General features: G+C 47.6%; 1 protein-coding gene across 1 annotated transcript in view; it reads right to left on the reverse strand.

Annotated features, from left to right (window-relative positions):
* Positions 1–21,702, reverse strand: part of LOC146854917 (potassium voltage-gated channel subfamily KQT member 1-like) — an 879,265-nt gene that overhangs the window by 321,381 nt on the left and 536,182 nt on the right. Inside the window, exon 3 of the mRNA XM_085650545.1 lies at positions 10,852–10,978. Within this exon, the coding sequence (XP_085506671.1) occupies positions 10,852–10,978 (127 nt within the window). The remainder of the gene's footprint in view (positions 1–10,851; positions 10,979–21,702) is intronic.

The following is a 21,702-nucleotide window of genomic DNA, read 5'->3' on the forward strand; positions in this document are numbered from 1 at the left end:
ATTCTATTAGTAGGGAAAGCATCTCTTTCTTGGTTCAAGGACTGGTGGCCGCAAGAGCTTGGTACGGCTCCAGTATCTAAGCAAGTAGTGAAGAATCTGGGGTTCACACTTGGTCAGGCCCTCTCGATGAAAGACCATGTAGCTACAATCACCAGCTCCTGTTATTTTAGCCTGCGGCTTTTACGGAAGATTCTCCCTTATCTTCCCATCAAGCACTGAAGAACTCTAGTTCAGGCAATGGTGATCTGTCACCTCGATTACGGCAACGCTATGCTCGTCGAACTTGGCCCGTCCCTGTTAAAGAAACTGCAGGTCATCCAGAACACCGCTGCCCGAATGATACTCGATCGTCCGGCAGGCACGCCTTCAGCCCCTCTCCTATTAGAGCTCCATTGGCTCCCGATTGTGAAACGATCCCACTTTAAGACCTGTTGCCTTACTTACAAAGCCTTGAACGGTATAGGTCCCAAATACTTGGCAAAAAAACTAATAAAAAAGACCTCCATCCTTAATTTAAGGTCTAACGCCATGGAATTTCTGAAGATTCCTAGAATCCGCCGCTCCCGTTCAGGGGCGAGGGCTTTCTCATGTCTCGCGCCGCGTTACTGAAACTCGCTTCCTATTGCCATTCGAAACTGCCCCTCTCTTACAATCTTTAGGATAAAATTGAAAACTTTTCTATTTCTGACTCCTTAGTACTTGTCGTGGCTTCTTCTTCCTACTTTTCCCTCTCAGTGAATAACTAAGTATAGCGCCGAGATGCCCCCGGGTGAGTCGCGCGCTCTAGAAGTGTCCCTAACATAACAATAATCAGATTGCTGTCCATATCTAGCCTTCGAGATCTCTTCAAAGATTCGGGGACTCACGTAATGACCGAGAATGGCTTCTTGGACAGCTCCCCATCATGATCAATGTTTGACCAACCAAAAGAAATCACAGGGCTCTGCCCACAAAGGACCCACACCAGATTATATTAAAGGGGCCACCTGCAGTAAAGACAGAAGACAATTCTCTTTACCCATTCCTGCACTGCTGGCAGTCATCAACGATAGCCAATCCAGAATGTTCCTATATAAAACTCTGGGATTTGAGACATATTGTAACATCATTCACCGGATGGCCCCTTTAAGTAATACCTTTTGTTATGTTGCTATGGTAAGCAATTCAGCCCTCACATGCACAGTGTAGTGTAAGGTTGCACAGCTCATAGCATGGGAAGCTGGGTCATTGTGTAAGTGATAAGCCTTACTGTTAGAACCGGCGGTCTCTAGTTGGCAGAGGTATACACTTCTGACAAATAGGGACCTACCAACTCTAGTCAGGGAAAGGGGATTACACACTCAGATAACCCCTGCTACCCCCTTGGTAGCTTGGCAGAGCAGACAGGCTTATCTCAGAGGCAGTGTGTTAAGCATTTATGACCACATACAGTAATAAAGTAAATACACTACAGATGGACACGACACAGAAGTTATTATAAAAATAGTATTTTTATATAAGGCTTAGCACAAGACCAAATAATGACAAAAATATACCACAGTCTCCATAAATACTCTTTGGAAGGAAAAATAATAGTTCAAGTAAGGTTTCTTCTTGGCAAATAGTTCTTTAGCAAAGTATTCTTCTGAGCACAGTTCTTTGGCAACAATGTAACCCCCCCAGGAGTCACACGACGTCGAGTCTACACGATTCCCAAGGTTCGGCGTCGACCGCGAGGAGCGCTACGTCGAGCCTGGAGTCGCAACAGACCCCACAAGTACAGTACCTTGAGAAACGAAGAAAACGATGATCCACGGCGTCGAGATGTCGGCGTCGAGGTCGGCGTCGATCGTGCCTCGGAGTCGGGTCAATCCGCAGCGGCGTCGAAGGATGTCGGGCCGGAGCAGCGCTCACGGCGTCGAGAAGGGCGTCGAGTCGATGCGATCAGCAGCGGCGTCGGGACGGGGTCGCTTGGAGGTAGAGCCGATACTCACTCCTCACTGGCGTTGATACCGGCGTCGGGACGTGGTCACTTGGAGCCGGGGCCGATACCCACTGCTCACTGGCGTTGCTGCTGGCGTCGAGACTGCAGATTTTCCCTTGTGTACTGGAAACAACACTTTCCAGCAATTCAGCAAATGGTGAAGTCCTTTGGCCCTGTGACTTCAGCAGGAGACTGGCACTCTTCCAGTCCTTGGAGATTTCCTAGCAAGTGTTCAGAGAGTACACACCAAGTTCCTCTCTCCTTGTTCCTTGGCAAAAATAAAGAAGCAGCTTTCAGGTTCCTCCACAGCAAAACAGCACTCTGGCAGAAAGGGGAGGCAAGTCCTTAGATCAGCAGGCTTCTTGTCCTTGGTACAGGTTTTCTTGTCAGAAGTGATCTGAGTTCTTGGTTCAGGGGTCCTTCTCTTATACCCCGTTTTCCCTTTGTTCCCTTTGTCCAAGCAGGGAGATTCCCACCATCTCAGGTTTGTTGTGGGTGTTGCCAGGCAGAGGCACCTGGCCTATTCACTGAGCAGGGCAGAGTCCTCAGCCGCCCAGCAGGAGGCGGAGCCAGTATTGTCACTGGCAGGAGCAGGGCTATCAGTCGCCCAGCAGGAGGCGGAGCCAGTATTGTGTCAGGCAGGGCAGGCTACTCTTCCCTCACTCTATGTGTAAACGCCCCATTCACCCCACACTGACTCATTCAGACCTCTAGAGCCACCCAGCCCCTGACACACACACCAAACCAGCAGAGACCGGTAGATAGTTGGACAAGAAAATAGCCACTTTCTAAAAGTGCTATTTTCAAACATAGAATTTAAAAACCATCCATCCTAAAGGGTGTGTTATTAAATTCTGAGTTCAGGGATACTAAACTCGACTTGCTACCATGCTCCCTGAGTCAGATAGATTATAATGGAGTTAATAATCAGTCTGCCCAGTCTGGCCTATTGGAGGCAGGTAGCCCTTCAATAGTGAAAAACGAAAATGGCTGTAATTCACTATTAGGTCATGCCACACACATCAGGGCATGACCTACCTTTTACCAACAATGCACCCTGCCCTAGGGCCTACCATAGAGGTGTCTGAAATGTGGCAAAGTGAAGGTTTAGAGACTGGTAAGTAGGTTTCCTTACCAAGTCGACATGGCAGTCAGGGACTGCACGCAGGCGCTGCGGTGGCAGGCCTGAGACACATTTTACACGCTGCTTCTGTGGGTGGCACAACCAGTGCTGCAAGCCCACCAGCAGCAATTAACTTACACGCCCTTGGCACACGCAGTGCACTAGACTAGGGTCTGAACAGTAAGTCAACCAAGCCAATCATGGTAACACCAATCAATGTAACAATTTAACATAGGGAGCACTTGCACTGTGGCACGGATCAGCAGTGGCACAGTGCCCAAAGCAATAATCCAGCAAAAACATCGTAAACAGAGGAGGCAAACAGAAAAAAATGGAGGAGAGACTCATGCCAATGATGCCAGGTCTAACACGTGTCCCCTCCAGCTGAAATGTGGGGAGAACTACCCTTCACCCAGGGAGTCCTCATCACTAAGGCGGAAAAATCTGGACAGACCATCAGCATTGGCGTGATCTGTACCAGGGCGGTGTTCCACCGTAAAGTCCATCCCCTGTAGGGAAATGGACCACCTCAACAGCTTTGGGTTCTCACCCCTCATCTGCATTAACCATCTGAGGGGCCTGTGGTCTGTCTGAACCCGGAAGTGAGTCCCAAACAGGTAGGGTCTTAGCTTCTTCAGCGCCCAGACCACAGCAAATGCCTCACGCTCTATCGCACTCCACCTTTGTTCCCTGGGAAGTAACCTCCGGCTGATGAAGGCTACAGGTAAGTCTCGGCCCTCCTCATTCATCTGTGCTAGAACAGCCCCCACACCATGCTCTGAAGCGTCTGTCTGGACAATGAATTCTTTTGAAAAGTCGGGTGCCTGGAGGACCGGTGCGGTACACATTGCAGTTTTCAGGGTGTCAAAGGCGTTCTGACAGGCGTCAGTCCAGATCACAAGCCTCGGCTGCTTCCTGGAAGTCAGCGAGGTCAAGGGGTGCACAATGTTGCCATACCCCTTGACAAACCTCCTGTAGTAACCCGTGAGACCCAAGAAGGCTCTCACCTGAGTCTGGGTTTTGGGCGGTTCCCAAGCCAGGATGGTATCTATCTTGGGTTGCAGGGGGGCCACCTTGCCACTCCCTACTTGGTGCCCCAAGTACACCACTGAACCCTGCCCAATCTGGCACTTACTAGCCTTGATTGTGAGGCCTGCTCTGCGCAGGGCCAACAACACTTCCTGGAGGTGGCGCAAGTGTTCCTCCCAGCTGGCGCTGAACACTGCTATATCGTCCAGGTAGGCGGCGCTGAAATCTTCCAGCCCGGCCAATACCTGGTTAACCAACCTCTGGAATGTGGCAGGGGCATTCTTCATCCCAAAGGGCATCACACGGAACTGGTAGTGCCCATCTGGTGTGGAGAATGCAGACCTCTCTTTTGCCCCATCAGTCAAGGCGATCTGCCAGTACCCAGACGTTAGATCAAACGTACTAAGGTACCGGGCAGCCCCCAACCGATCGATGAGCTCATCAGCTCTGGGGATGGGGTGCGCGTCAGTCTTGGTGACCGAATTGAGTCCTCGGTAATCCACACAGAACCGAAGTTCTGGTGAAGCACCAGGCGCTGCAGCCTTTGGGACCAAGACCACTGGGCTGGCCCAAGGACTGCTAGAGGACTCAACCACCCCTAAGGCAAACATCTTGGAGACCTCCTCCTTGATGTATGCTCTGACCTTGTCAGTCACCCTGTAGGCCTTGTGCCTCACAGGAGTGCTGTCCCCAGTGTCCACATCATGGACACACCACTGAGTGACACCAGGGATCAAGGAGAACAGATCAGGGAATTGTACCAACAGATGGCGACAATCTTGCTGCTGCTCAGGGGTCAGTGTGTCAGAGAGGACAACACCATCCACTGACCCATCTTTTTCTTTTGCACACAGGAGGTCAGGAAGAGGCTCACTCTCCTCCTCCATCCCAGCATCTGTGGCAAGGAGCATGCCCACTTCGGACCTTTCTAAGTGGGGCTTTAACCGGTTGACATGCAGGACCCTTAAGGGGTTCCTGGGAGATTTCAAGTCCACCAAGTAGGTGACATCGCTCTTCTTCTCCACAACCTCAAATGGTCCAGTCCACCTGTCCTTGAGCGCACAAGGTTCCACAGGGGCCATGACCCAAACTTTCTGACCAGGTTGAAGCTCAACCAGAGTGGCATTCTGATCGTACCACCGCTTCATCTCTTCCTGGCTGGCCTCCAGATTTGCCTGAGCAAGATCTCTGAAGCGCCGAGTCTGGTTCCTAAAGGCCAGCATGTAACTATATACATCCTGGGGAGGTTTCCTGGGAGATTGCTCCCAGCCTTCTTTGACCAGACTCAAAGGTCCTCTTACCGGGTGACCATACAAAAGCTCAAAGGGGCTGAACCCTAGAGACTTCTGTGGCACCTCACGGTAAGCAAACAGCAGGCATGGCAAGAGGACGTCCCATTTACGCCTCATTGGTTCTTCAAGACCCATGATCATGCCTTTTAGGGTCCGGTTGAATCTCTCAACCAGCCCATTACCTTGAGGGTGGTAAGGAGTGGTAAACTTGTAGGTTACCCCACACTCCTTCCACAGAGACTTCATATAATTCGAAATGAAGTTGGTGCCCCGGTCTGACACCACCTCTCTGGGGAACCCCATGCGGGAGAAAACACCCATCAGTGCCCGTCCCACCACGGGGGCCGTCACTGTACGGAGAGGGATGGCTTCCGGGTACCGGGTGGCATGGTCCACCAAGACCAGGATAAACCTGTTGCCCATGGCTGTCTTGGGGTCCAGTGGCCCCACAATGTCAATTCCCACTCGCTCAAAGGGGGTACTGACGACGGGAAAAGGTTGGAGGGGAGCCTTCTGCTTCCGCCCACTTTTCCCACTTGCCTGGCAAGTTTGACAGGTCCTACAATGGATATCTGAATCCCTTCTCATCTGGGGCCAATAAAAATGGGTGACAAGCCTGTCATAGGTCTTGTCCTGCCCCAGATGTCCAGCTAACGGAACGTCATGAGCCAACCCCAGTAGGAAGGCTCTGAAGCGCTGGGGTACCACCAGCACACGGGCTGACCCAGGTTCAGCAGCCTTAGGCTCGCTATACAGGAGGTCGTTCTCCCAGTAGACCCAATGTGATCCTGACTGATCACCTGTCGTTTGGGCTGAGGCCTGCTGCCTCATACCCACAAGAGAAGGGCACACTTTCTGTTCAGCACAAAATTCCTCCCTGGAGGGACCACCATCCTGCTGCCAATGGGTCAGCTCGGGCAGGTCTCCCAGTTCGGCCACTTGTTCTCCTGTCGGTTCCAGGGCATCCCCCTCAGGGTCTGCTCCCTCCTGGACCGCGGGAACGATGGGGGACGGTTTCCCGCGCCCCCTGCCTCTTCTCTTCATGGTTGGGACCTGGGCCATACTTTCAGGCTCCGGGCCCCCATCAACACCCTTACTAACTGACATGGACCGGGTGGTCGCACACACCCACTCAGGCAGACCCAACATTTCCAGATGCGCTTTTCTCTCCACCTTAGCCCAAGGGGAGTCCTCCAAATCATTGCCCAAGAGACAATCAACAGGCATGGCGGGCCTCACAGCAACCTGAAGAGTACCTGAGACCCCCCCCCACTCAAAGGGAACTTGAGCTACCTCACACTGACTCTGTGAGTTGTCAGCAGCTACAACGGGGTAGAATGCATGAGGGACCACCTGCTCTCTGGACACCAAGTGACACTTGACAGCTGTCACACTCGCTCCGGTGTCTCTGAGAGCTTCCACCCTATGGCCATTAATGGTCACCCACTGCCTATATTTCTTAGTGTTACTAGGCAGAGGGGTTGGAGGGACCATTTCCACATCTCCTAATGAGACCAGGGACATTTCTGCGGGACCCCACCCACCGGGGGCACCCATCTCCTCCCCTCCCAGGGCTACACTCGCTACCTGCCGAGGGGGTGCACGCGGCGGTGCATTCGAATCCTTCATGGGACACTGGGGATCATAATAACGGTGTCCCACCTGCTTACAGGCATAGCAGGTCATGGGGCCCCTGTGAACAGGTTTACCTGTCGGGGCCTCTGGCTTCTTTACAGGGGGAGGCTGGGAACCCTTCCCTTGGTTCCCTTGGGGACTACTTTGGGGCCCTTTCTGAAACTCCCTCTGTTTACCCCTGTCCCCCCCACTCTTCTGCTGGGGACCCTGCCCACCTTTGGCTGAGTCTCCCACTGGACCCTTGTGGACCCTGGTACTGACCCAGCGGTCCGCCTCCTCAGCAAGTTTTCTAGGGTTAGATATCTTGCTATCAACAAGGTGCTGGCGTAGCTCTGGAAAACAGTTATTAGACAAGTGCTCCCAAGCAAACAAATCATAAAGAGCATCATAACTATCAACCTTGCTACCCTTTATCCAACCATCCATGGTTCTGCAGAAAAAGGACACATATTCAACCCACGTAGTACCAGGCAACTTCTTACATTCTCTAAAGGTTTGTCTGTACTTTTCTGGAGTTAAGCCATATCTCAGCATTAAAGCATCTTTCATATGAGTATAAGACATCCTATCCTCAGCAGGAAGGCTCAACAAGGTATCTCTCCCCTCGTTTGTAAAGCGGCTCCACAACCCCGTTCCCCAATCCTTCTCAGGGACCCGGTGGGCCAATAACGCTAACTCATATGCTTTAAACCATTGGCTAATATCTTCATTCTTACTGTAATCTTTGATCACATCTTTAGGAAAATAAAACCTACTTTCTGCAGGCACGGATGGAGTGCTGCCACCAGAGGGATTCAACTCTAAACTCTTAGTTTTAAGCTCCATCTCCCTCACCATCTTCTCACGTTCAAACGCTAATTTCTCTCTCTCAAAATCTAATCTTTTGCTCTCCATTTCAGCTTCTCTCTTGCTTCTTGCATTCTCTAATTCCAACTGCCCTCCTAATTTAAGTTTTGCCATTTCCAACTTGTACCCCCTCTCCTTCTCCCTGTCTTCTAATTCTTCGGGGGAAAGGCTCCTAGAGGACGCACTACTGCCTGGAGATGACACTGGCCCACCTGTGGGCTCTTCCTCTTCCTCTTCTTCTTCCTCTTCCGGTACCACCACCGGATCAGAGGGATTTCTGGCCTCTAACCAGGCCTTCAGCGCTTTGAGGAAGCCCTCTTTCTTTGAGACACCTGTGGTAGGAACTTTAAACTGCTTGCAAAATCCTTTTAGATCTTTTAGCGTGTAGGAATCTATCTTCTCCTTATCGAATTCCCCCACAACATTCTCCACAGGTGTAGCAGCTCCGGCATTCTCCATGGTCAAAACTGGCAGTGTTTAAGAAAATAAGCTCCAGGAAAGCGGAGAACAAAAATAGAATATCCTACCAAACGGACTGTGGCTGCGTTATGGTCTGCTTTCACTATGTAGCGTACACTAATCACTGCACATGAGTCATAAATGCAAAGTTCAAATCCTCACCGCTGACCACCAATGTTAGAACCGGCGGTCTCTAGTTGGCAGAGGTATACACTTCTGACAAATAGGGACCTACCAACTCTAGTCAGGGAAAGGGGATTACACACTCAGATAACCCCTGCTACCCCCTTGGTAGCTTGGCAGAGCAGACAGGCTTATCTCAGAGGCAGTGTGTTAAGCATTTATGACCACATACAGTAATAAAGTAAATACACTACAGATGGACACGACACAGAAGTTATTATAAAAATAGTATTTTTATATAAGGCTTAGCACAAGACCAAATAATGACAAAAATATACCACAGTCTCCATAAATACTCTTTGGAAGGAAAAATAATAGTTCAAGTAAGGTTTCTTCTTGGCAAATAGTTCTTTAGCAAAGTATTCTTCTGAGCACAGTTCTTTGGCAACAATGTAACCCCCCCAGGAGTCACACGACGTCGAGTCTACACGATTCCCAAGGTTCGGCGTCGACCGCGAGGAGCGCTACGTCGAGCCTGGAGTCGCAACAGACCCCACAAGTACAGTACCTTGAGAAACGAAGAAAACGATGATCCACGGCGTCGAGATGTCGGCGTCGAGGTCGGCGTCGATCGTGCCTCGGAGTCGGGTCAATCCGCAGCGGCGTCGAAGGATGTCGGGCCGGAGCAGCGCTCACGGCGTCGAGAAGGGCGTCGAGTCGATGCGATCAGCAGCGGCGTCGGGACGGGGTCGCTTGGAGGTAGAGCCGATACTCACTCCTCACTGGCGTTGATACCGGCGTCGGGACGTGGTCACTTGGAGCCGGGGCCGATACCCACTGCTCACTGGCGTTGCTGCTGGCGTCGAGACTGCAGATTTTCCCTTGTGTACTGGAAACAACACTTTCCAGCAATTCAGCAAATGGTGAAGTCCTTTGGCCCTGTGACTTCAGCAGGAGACTGGCACTCTTCCAGTCCTTGGAGATTTCCTAGCAAGTGTTCAGAGAGTACACACCAAGTTCCTCTCTCCTTGTTCCTTGGCAAAAATAAAGAAGCAGCTTTCAGGTTCCTCCACAGCAAAACAGCACTCTGGCAGAAAGGGGAGGCAAGTCCTTAGATCAGCAGGCTTCTTGTCCTTGGTACAGGTTTTCTTGTCAGAAGTGATCTGAGTTCTTGGTTCAGGGGTCCTTCTCTTATACCCCGTTTTCCCTTTGTTCCCTTTGTCCAAGCAGGGAGATTCCCACCATCTCAGGTTTGTTGTGGGTGTTGCCAGGCAGAGGCACCTGGCCTATTCACTGAGCAGGGCAGAGTCCTCAGCCGCCCAGCAGGAGGCGGAGCCAGTATTGTCACTGGCAGGAGCAGGGCTATCAGTCGCCCAGCAGGAGGCGGAGCCAGTATTGTGTCAGGCAGGGCAGGCTACTCTTCCCTCACTCTATGTGTAAACGCCCCATTCACCCCACACTGACTCATTCAGACCTCTAGAGCCACCCAGCCCCTGACACACACACCAAACCAGCAGAGACCGGTAGATAGTTGGACAAGAAAATAGCCACTTTCTAAAAGTGCTATTTTCAAACATAGAATTTAAAAACCATCCATCCTAAAGGGTGTGTTATTAAATTCTGAGTTCAGGGATACTAAACTCGACTTGCTACCATGCTCCCTGAGTCAGATAGATTATAATGGAGTTAATAATCAGTCTGCCCAGTCTGGCCTATTGGAGGCAGGTAGCCCTTCAATAGTGAAAAACGAAAATGGCTGTAATTCACTATTAGGTCATGCCACACACATCAGGGCATGACCTACCTTTTACCAACAATGCACCCTGCCCTAGGGCCTACCATAGAGGTGTCTGAAATGTGGCAAAGTGAAGGTTTAGAGACTGGTAAGTAGGTTTCCTTACCAAGTCGACATGGCAGTCAGGGACTGCACGCAGGCGCTGCGGTGGCAGGCCTGAGACACATTTTACACGCTGCTTCTGTGGGTGGCACAACCAGTGCTGCAAGCCCACCAGCAGCAATTAACTTACACGCCCTTGGCACACGCAGTGCACTAGACTAGGGTCTGAACAGTAAGTCAACCAAGCCAATCATGGTAACACCAATCAATGTAACAATTTAACATAGGGAGCACTTGCACTGTGGCACGGATCAGCAGTGGCACAGTGCCCAAAGCAATAATCCAGCAAAAACATCGTAAACAGAGGAGGCAAACAGAAAAAAATGGAGGAGAGACTCATGCCAATGATGCCAGGTCTAACACTTACCCTGCTATTCAATATCTATCCAAGGCTACTCTTGTAGACTGCACACAACATCTGCATTGAGTTTCAAGAAGAGATCACGCTCAGCATCTTGTTTCTAGATATGAGCGGCATTCTTACCAATAATTGAAATAGGTTTTCTGGCAAAACAAATTCTTCCCTTGAAGCCAACATATTTACTTCTGCAACCTGCGGACCACAACCGCACAATATACTCCGCACCAAAAAACACCACCAGGACGATTTCCTACAAAGAGAAGAATGGAGAAAAGAACATATTGTTAAGACAACTGTACCAGCTCTTTATAAAGTGTGAACATGATTTACGCATTGGATCACACCTGTGAATGTGTGAACTGATCTTTTGTAAGTATCGTATCTACGTACTAGAGACTGATGTGTTGCGAACAAACCTACTAAGAGGGAGTGCTGTGGCAGGGATGAAAATTCACTAGCCCCAGCCTAGGTCCTCCCTGTCCAAGCATCTTCTCTGGTCAAGGCCCAATTCATTGGATGATAATGTTTAATTTTGCTTTGTACAGACGCATGACAGAAATTATTAATATAATAACAAATTTAATTATACTACTAACAATAATAAAATTAGGAATACGAATATCAATTAATATGTATATTGATACTAATAACAATCGCAATAACAACAATAATAAGGACAACAATAATACAAATATTAATAACAATAACAACAATATCAATACAAATAATAAAGACACAAATAATAAATAGCAATAATAACAATTTAATGATTTTCAATGTAGTTCCATCTTGCAAAATCTACATGGAAAGGATACAGAAAACTAGACGTCAACATTGTTTAAGATTACACAACATCCTAAGATAAGAAGTTTAACAAAAACCGTTTAATGATAAGTAACAGTTTCTTATCCAATATCCATACAATAATTATGTAAATGATATTGAAGGTAGAATCTCAGTTGGTTCCAAACTCATCGCAATCAGTGAAAATTCAGATGTCCTGGCTTTCATCTAGGGGATTGTAATTAATGGACTAAAGAAGGACAAAAACTGCCAAACGGACTTGTAGGTCAAAGCCAAGTCTTCCCAAAGAGGAAATGAGGGAGCCCATGAGAAGAGGAAACCATTAAAAAGATGGCAAAGTAACACTTCATACAATTAATACATTGGCTCTGTGAAAGAAACCATAAAAAATATGATTAAATAGGAAATTAGATGTGTCAGCTTTGTAGAAACATCCTGGTGGATGTGGCCTGGCAGCTGGACAAGGTGGCTCTTTTCTACATGAGGTTTTAGTCTGCATGTTTAGGACCAGTTCAGAGGAACTGTGAAGAAGGCCTGCCTAAAAGGACTGGACACATCAGGAAACCCTTGAGAAAGCAGGATGAGGGTTGGTCCATCGTGACCGAGCGATGAAATTCAAAGGTAGATTTCAGTAGCTGTGGTAGACCTATGGTAAAAGGGAACTAGCAGTTCAAGTTGGACTGCACCTTTTGGCACAGGACCAAGAAAGACCTGCATAGGTTTCCTCCCTGATTCTTAGGTCTACCTGTGGCACAGTGAGCAGGAGGCCATCGTCTGGGTATACCAGCAACACTTATGGCATCTACTGCAACAACCAAAGTGATGAAAGGAATGTACAAATCAATTTCATCCACTGGCGAATGCTCGGGCCACATTTCAGCCCACCAAAACTGAAGAGGATTTGTGTATCATTCCGCTCGCAGAGCAATCAAGTGCCTATGCAATGACATGCCTGCCCTCCCTTTCCTTACCTATGAGGATGCACTGACAGGAAGGAAGCAAATCCAATCCATCCATCCATCATTGCCTCCAGTGGCTAAGCGAGCAAAAAAGACAGGGTGCCGTGGAATGTGGCTCAGATGAATTGACAGTGGCAGACGATATTCACACATTCCAAAAACAACTCTTTTGTTTTTCTCAGTTTGACACCTGTAATAATGCATTGGTGCCTCTACAGCACATGCAGACACATGTTTACTGAAGCACAACCCCTTCTGCTGGAAACCACAGCAAGTGGGTATGTGTGGCAGGTGACCTGACTCAGGCAGTGTCTGAGCGGCTGCAGGGGATAATTTCTCATAAAATATTTGTTTTTTATTTTTTATTTTTTACAATTCATAAGGCTTTAAGTATGCACAAAGTTTGCATTGAAAACTTTGCCCTTTTTAGATCTTAGCTAGACAGTGCATGCGCTGTCTCGTAGAGACATGTGTTTAATCTGTGGGCTTCAGCCCGACCACATGCTTCTCATTTGATCGCTCCATCATCTGTCTCATATTCTTTGTCGCCATTTGCCTCTGACATGCTTGTTCATGCCTTTTCTTGTGTTTAGCCCTCCCCCAGAGTATGAACAGAGTACTTATAAACATCCATTGCTCCAGTTTGTATAACCATTTTAGGACCTACGTTTTTATTTCTTTTTCAGCACTTTACCCAGTGCTTGTGATTTTACCAGCTCCGTCTCCTCCCACACACCCTCATGCCTTGTCCACAGATCACTCCCACCCCATCACGGCTTTTCCTATTGTTGCTGCCTTTCGTTTCCCCCACCTCTTCCCTTCCATCGCTGCTTACTCCCTTGCACCTGCAGGTGATTGCCTTGACAAAAATACCCCCTCCCCTATCACTGCTTTTCCCTTTGTTGCTGCTTTCCGTTTCCCCTACCTCCTCCCTCCCGTCTCTGCTTTCTCCCTTGCACATCCCAGTGCTTGCCCCATTCGAAAATCCCCCCACTCACCTCACCCCGTCACTGCTTTAAACCCCCATTGTAGTCTGTTTCGTTCTAGTGAGTGGTGGTGTTCTGCCTTTTAATGTCCTGTTAGTGTATCGCTGATGTGCTGGTTGGATCATGTGAGTACGGCTGCTATTACTTGGCACACTGTAGTTTCTGTTTATGTTCCACATGTGTTGGTACTAGGTGGGTGCCAGTTTACAAATTCAAATTTCAAAGCTTTATTCGACAGCATGTCATAAAAGCATACTAACATCCTAACAATACATAAATATAAATACTGTTTTAAAATACAATATATGAATTTAAAATTACATTAAATCATAATGCTGGCGAATAGTTCCAATGATTTTAACAACATCAATTTATCTATTAAAAAAGTAAAATCTTAATATTTAAAATGGATCAACAACATTTAGTGTCAATACTCATTGACCAGCTTCTAGAATTTTTAGGGTACGGGTGCGTATTATCCATGCCCACCCCAAGAATTTTGCGACAGCAATAGCCAAACAAGGGGTGCAATCAGATTCAAATATTCTTAGGGCTTCCTTATATCTGCGTATTCCCAAATTTAAACATACTGGTTTTATTCACCTATGACGTGGAGCAACATACAATGGACAGACAAACAGGAGATGACCAGAGTCCTCAATCAAGTCTCGACAATGGGGACATTTGTTGTCCTGAATAGGTGACCATCTATAGGTGAATGCATTTACAGGAAGAGACCCAATTCTAAACTGAAAATACAGTTTTCTATCGATGGGCCTTTCTATAAAATCCCAAAATGCCTCACAAGATGGAATAAATTTGACGTCAAGAAAACGACCTGTTAGATTGGAACTCTGACCAGAACTGAAGGCAGAAGTCAAAATCATATCCCAGTACAATTTTTTGAGTGCAGACTTAGATGGAAAACTTAAGCCATTTAGATCATTCCATAGATGCCCTAATTCTAGTTTTTTTAGCAAATCTCAAATTTCTTTAAGCCATGCAATGGAATGAAAACGATCAGCCCTAATAATATCCTTCAAGGCGATGGCATAATGAGCTAGTTCCGGAGTTACCATGATCCGCCGCCAATAAAGGAGTGGGCGTAATCGTGCCAAGTCCTCTACTTTTTTCCTGCCTAGGTCATATGCTAATGGAATCATTGGGGTACTTTGGGGAACTCCTGTTAAACAACGTAAAAACTTGTTTTCTGCTAATCTTAGTTGATTCAGGTTGCCAAGACCCCATAGTTCCGAACCATATAATGAAGCACTAATCACTTTCATATTGTAAATTTCCAAGGCTGGAGTAATAGGTTTTGTCAGAGAAGATTTATATTTAGAGACAATTGCGCCCGCTAGCTGATGAAATTTTAAAGCAGCCATGTCAATATGGTTAGTCCATTTCATGTTGTTCTGGAGGGATATCCCTAGATATGTAAATGCCTCAACTTGCTCCAGCGGGATACCGTTAAAATTAATAACACCTCTAAAATTTTGCCGCTGGTTTAAACACATAAACTTAGTTTTGGAGGTATTTATCTCAAGACCGCGTTCTCGACAGAAGTCACCAAATGCATTTAGTGCCTTCTGCAGGCCACTTGGTGTCCGTGAAACTATCAACGTGTCGTCCGCAAACATGAGAACAGGCACGCGAGACCCAGCCAATACAGGGGCATCTGTGGGCGAACGGCTCAGATGTTCAACAATGCCATTTATAAACAGGGAGAACAACGTGGGCGCCAAGACACATCCCTGCCGAACACCACGCTCTACAGGAAATGTGTCAGTCACCTCCCCCTGTGTCCCCCACCTAATTCGTGCATAATTGTTCTCATGCAGGCGGACAAGTAACGTTAGTAGTTCCGGTGCTATCCCTGCATCGTCGAGAACCCTCCAAAGTTTAGAGCGGGGCACTAGGTCAAATGCTGATTTCAAATCTATAAAGACCGCATAAAGGGTCCCATTGATCAGCTTCACATTCCTCCAATAGAGTGCTAGGAAATAAAATACCTGATCAACCGAACTGGTACATGGTCTAAACCCAGCTTGGAACGGGGATAAAATGCTATTTTCTTCAATCCAAGTTTGTAATTTGTTTTGTACTAATCGACCTATGAGTTTTTGAGCAGAGTCAATAAGACTAATAGGTCTATAGTTGCTTGGTAATGATTTATCCCCTTTTTTAAAAACTGGGATTATTTCAGCCCCTTTCCATGAAGGAGGAATGGGTGCGCCCATAGCTATAGAATTAGCTAGCCATTGGAAATATTGACACCAAGATGATCTATCAGTTAAAAATACGTCCGCAGGTATCCCGTCCATACCAGGAGCACGGCCCCTGGTTATACAATCTAAGGCTAAATTAACATCTTTAATCGAGAACACCTGCGTTTGAAAATAGATAGCGGGAGGAAGTGAGTGCTCTCCTTCAGACGAAACTGAAGCATATTGCGGTCTGAAGAAGTCAACCCACTGGTTATTTGCCACATTATTTTGGGGTGATGGCGCAACCCCACCTCTGTCCCACTTAACTATAGCCCAAAACTGTTTCTGATCCTTGGCCAAGCAAGCAGATTTCAGGTCTTGCCAGTGCTCCTCGTCCCATTCCTTCTTAGCCACTAACTGTACTTGTCTATATGACTTCCTAGCGGATCTCACATCTTCGATGTTTCTTGATCTGAGAGCTACACTTAATCTCTGGCGAGCTGCTCTACAAGTTTTGTTAAACCATCCCACCTCAAGTGGTTTGCCCTTGTTAACTTTCCCTCCCTCAGAGGGCTTCATAAAAAACCCTTGGAGATTTGAGAAAAGGATAGTATGGGCCTCAAGCATAGATGAAGAAAAGTTATTATCAGACGATCGGGCTTTTAAATTAGCCACTTCGTCAATTACCAATTTTTTAAGGTCCTCTAATTTCTCCGGCTTTTCTATAAATCTGGCCCATTTAACATGCCTCCTGTTGTTTGATACAACAATATCTAGGCTAGTTTTTGCCCCACCAATTTTGGGTTCAATAAGCCCGTTAGGAGCTTGTAGTTCCAGGCACAGGGCATTATGATCGCTTTCTTCCCGTGCAATTATGGTCATATCATTCAATCTATACCAAATCCTAATGTCCACCAGGAAGTAATCTATACGGCTAGTGGACCTACCATTGTCAAATGTACTAGCACCCTGGCGATCTGACCTAGTACGCCCATTAGCAGCTCTGAGCCCTCTCTCTAAACAGAGTGCTTTAAGTTGAATGGCCGCAGCGGTCCATCTCTTAACTGGAGGAAGATCCAGCTGAGGAACGCCCCATCTACTGTCCTCCTCTTCAGCAAGGAACTGGTCCTCAGGGCCAAGGGGCTCGAACGTCGTATTAAAATCACCACCCACTACAATAAGCTTCTCCAATGGTAGTGTAGAAAGATGATGATCTAGGGCAGATGTCACGTCGGATGAGGTACCTCCGACCATCCCTCTAGCATAAATGTTGGATATAACCATTCCCTGGTCATTAGGCCAGGTGATGTTTAATGACAAAATGTCGTTAGATTGAAGGCTATATTGATTAATTTTGCAACATAGGGATTGGCGGATCCAAATTATTAGGCCACCAGATGGTCGGCCTTTAGTTTTTTTGGTGGCAGGTATATAGAAATTAAGGAATCCCAAACGATAAACCGGAGCCAAGGACCACGACTCTTGAAATAGGATTATGTCGAACTGGTCAACAAAACTGTACCATTCAATTAAATGTAGCTTATTGCCTATTCCTGCAAGATTCCAGGATAAGAGGGTCAGGCGTGACTCGGTTTCAAGAGAACAAGAAAACTCATTTATTGTTAATGGGCTTTGGAGCTCACCGTCAATCCTATTCATGTGTTCAACGTTAATACGAGGGATACCTGATGATTCATTTATTAATACTTTTGATCCTATGTTTCCATGTCCTGGGTGGCTGGGGGATGTTAACCTGCGCGGTTCTATTGCGTCTGACTGGGTTTTACTGAAATTACATGTTACGCTATTTTCTTGACAGCTGGCGGGAGCTATGAGAGTGGACAAGTTATCAAACAATACCAAGGTTTTGTTCTCTAGTCTATCCTCCCCGTCAAGTCAATCACAATCATTTAAATCTGACAAGACCCCATACCTATTTTCTAAGCTGATGTTCCACTTCCTAGTAGAGTCACTCCTACCCCCTATGCTAGGCATTGGGATCCACCCTGGCCTCAATGTCGCTCGATGAGCTACCCAATTCCTCCCACAATAAAAATATTTTAGTGTTAGAGGAATGATAGCACCATGTCTTCGTTGAGGGGGAAATATATTGTTCAAAACATTGGGGAGAACTTCTGGGTTAGAAAAGTTAACAACCACACAGTCTCCTGCGTATTTTTTGGGATTATACCCTAGCCATGAGACTCTTCTTGCCATGATGATTTCCCCGGCTAATTGCTGCACTCCCCCGGGGGACATCCTCATGTTATTTACCATCCAGTGCAAAGATTTGCTAATGAGAGAAGATGTAGTTTCTATTTTATCTGACGGCAACGTGGGTACATTAGCAAGGACCAATGTAAGGGGGTCGGCCTCAACAATACATTGGAATTGGTCATTCACTGGACGATGGGCAATGTGGTTAGGTGGAGGATCGGGTTTGGATACCTTCTGGGAATTCTTATCAGTTCTAGATTGCAAAGGCGAGGGATTCACTATCTCTTTTTGCGTAGCCCTTCCTTCGCCTCCAACGGGCAGAACATTTAGAGAAGATCTACTTGATACCGGGGACATAACTCTGGTCACTTCTTCCACTGGTCTATTTATTAGGGCACTCAATCTAGCTACCTCTGCCATTAGTTTATCGATTTTGGCTACCAAGGGAGTGATAATACTCTCAATTTTGGTGTCAATCATATTTACTATTTTTGTAGGTAGTTCATTCTCAGAGTTTTTAACTACATGTAGCTCTAGCGCCTCTGCCTTTTTCGTGTTTTTAGTTACGGAGGTAGCCTTTTTCTTCCCTGGGCGAGTCCCATTGTTTTTAATCTGGGATTTCCTACAAGTTCTGACTGCCCTAACTCTAGGGGGAGGAGCGGGTGACTTAGATTCGACCAGTTCAACATCCATAGCCAAGTCTAAATCAGTAGTAGATTGCGAATTGGCAATTGGGTGCACACTTAGTTCAAGGATGTCACTGTCTAAGGCCTCTGTGTCAATTGGGGTGCTACTATTGACCAGTGAGGGAGAAGCCAGCAGCGAATCAGACAGGGGAATCGGTAAGGGAAGATTAGTAGAACAAGTTGACCCCAATGACACCCTCCTGTCGTTATTGATCTTACTAACAATCTGTATCAGATAGTTGTCCATGGTGTTCGAGATTGAGGACATTTTTGGTTTTGACATGCTACCACAGAGCTATAACAATATCTAATGACAGCACGTTATTATAATGGTGAAAACTGTAAGCAATATCAGTCAACAGTAGTGCCTTTCGGACTTAGTATCGATGAAAGAATCACTCTACCACAAACAAAAGTGAAGTGGCCCGTCCCGTCCTCTGTCGTCCTCGGACGGCGTCAGACGGCCCGCCCTTTGCCCGGGCTTAGCCCGGCGGCGCCCGCGCGCGTCCTGCGCTGCGGGATGAAAGTCTGGTTTAAAAGAATCCGTGGGCCAATAGCGGGAGGTCAGGCGCAACACACCTGAGTGACCGCACACGCTCCTGGGAGATGTAGTCCAGGTAAGCTCCCCTCCGCGGTCTCACCGGCAGCCCAGCAGCAGAAGCAGCCTCTCCAAAGACAGCGCAGAGTAAGTTCCAGCAGATTTGCCCAGAGACACGAAGCGGGACCCGCGACAGCGGGTTCCGCGAGGTATTTAAGTGATTGAGGGCGGGAGGTCAGGCGCAACACACCTGAGTGACCGCACACGCTCCTGGGAGATGTAGTCCAGGTAAGCTCCCCTCCGCGGTCTCACCGGCAGCCCAGCAGCAGAAGCAGCCTCTCCAAAGACAGCGCAGAGTAAGTTCCAGCAGATTTGCCCAGAGACATGAAGCGGGACCCGCGACAGCGGGTTCCGCGAGATATTTAAGTGATTGAGGGCGGGAGGTCAGGCGCAACACACCTGAGTGACCGCACACGCTCCTGGGAGATGTAGTCCAGGTAAGCTCCCCTCCGCGGTCTCACCGGCAGCCCAGCAGCAGAAGCAGCCTCTCCAAAGACAGCGCAGAGTAAGTTCCAGCAGATTTGCCCAGAGACACGAAGCGGGACCCGCGACAGCGGGTTCCGCGAGGTATTTAATTGATTGAGGGCGGGAGGTCAGGCGCAACACACCTGAGTGACCGCACACGCTCCTGGGAGATGTAGTCCAGGTAAGCTCCCCTCCGCGGTCTCACCGGCAGCCCAGCAGCAGAAGCAGCCTCTCCAAAGACAGCGCAGAGTAAGTTCCAGCAGATTTGCCCAGAGACACGAAGCGGGACCCAGTTTACACCAAGTGTGGCCGTTCGGCAATGGTGTTTATAGCTGGAAAATCAGACCTCAGTGAATCAGATATGCGTTATTACAGGCCATGTCAGAGCTTCTAAAACACCTGTGTCTTCTTCTGCAATTGCATAGCTACGTTTCTCTTGTGCGAAATTATCGAACTGTTCATGCCTCACCTTGTTGCTTCTCATTTTATAGGGTAGGACTCTATTTCTTCAAGTTTCTCCCACTGGGGCACTTTCTTACTTTTTTAACATTCACCAGTAAAGTGTTTTCGTGCTCCATTCCCCGTTGTTGCTTAACTTGAATTCTCTTCAAAGGAGCCAGGCTGAGACGTGATGTCATCAATGTCTGCCTGCCCATCAGTGTCCATGGCAAAAGTAGTCCCATAGCAAATGGACCATGTACATGTCTCCTTATACTCCTCCCTGTTTGTGCAGCTATTTTTTCTTTGTTTTCGAGTACTCCATAGGAGTGCTTGTGTTTTCAGGTCATTTGCCTTGTACATATACAGACATCACACTAGAATGCATCCATGTGTACATAAACGAATGCATTTCTTTAAACTTGTTAAAACACGACCAGCACTTGTTTATTTTTTTTGCACAGTCCGATGGTATGAGAGCCCTTGCTCCATCTTACCATAGCGTGAACACGAGCACCGGTTTTGGAGCGTTTTAAGTGCTCACTAATTACATTGTGCAAGGACTCATTTTTTGTTGTTGCTGGTCATGCTTCAATGAAGGTTTTTTTTTTTCACCACTTCATTGTTGCTTCCTCCAGCTCTCTCCCATCATTGCTTGCCCATCTCCCCAACCCCTCCTACTTCCCTGCTTGGTCCGTCCCCCCACTACCTCCCTCCTTGCTGCTGCTTTTTTTTGCACGATCCGATGGTATTGGAGCACTTGTTCCGTACTCTATCTTGACCAAGTGCTAACACCAGCCAATGGTACTGGAGCACTTTAAGTGCTCACCACTTACAGTACACAATGACACATTCATTCTCGTACGCAGGGAGAAGCATAAGTGATGTTACCAGAATCACAAATTGTTCAGCCAACCCAGAGATTTGAACCTGGTTCCACTGTTCCCCGGTCGGCAGCCCTGCCTGTTAGGCTACATCCTTGCTTCACTTCAAAGCTCCTCAACTGTTTCTCACTATCAATTCCACATTTGTTCAACAAGACACTGTTGACACCGAACAAGCATTGGCAAGGCCAATAGATCTCGGCAATGCCCAAGCTATTGGCCTTGTCAACATGAATGTCTTTTAGCCATGTTGTCGTGCAGCACATCTGCTGGTCAGCATGGCTGAAAGTCACTGAAAACAACTCTATGATGTGGCCAGTGCAGGCCACATCATAGCGCTTTTTTGTGTTAGGATGCAAGATAATAAACTCAACATGGGGGGGGGGGACAAAGAGTCTTGGCGTTGCCTCAACATCCTGTGATTCTGGGCTTTCAGTGACTTTCACCCATGCTGAATAGCAGATGTGCTGCTATACATGGCTAAAAGACATTCACATTGACAAGGCCAATAGCTTGTTTCATGTCCCATCCCCCAATCACCCTCCTCCTGCTGGTGCTTGCTTCCTCCCGCGCCCCTGTGACTACTTGCACTGTGCTTCTCTTTCCCCAGGGCCCTCATCTTATCTCAAGGTGACATGTTATCACTGGAAACAGTCTTGTGGCCATGTCTCCAGAGGTTGTCTTTCCGTCTCTGCTTTTCTCAGATTTCATTCACACAAACCGATTTCCC

Source organism: Triturus cristatus, chromosome 4_1 (assembly GCF_964204655.1).
Source record: "Triturus cristatus chromosome 4_1, aTriCri1.1, whole genome shotgun sequence".
Classification (NCBI taxonomy): Eukaryota; Metazoa; Chordata; class Amphibia; order Caudata; family Salamandridae; genus Triturus; species Triturus cristatus.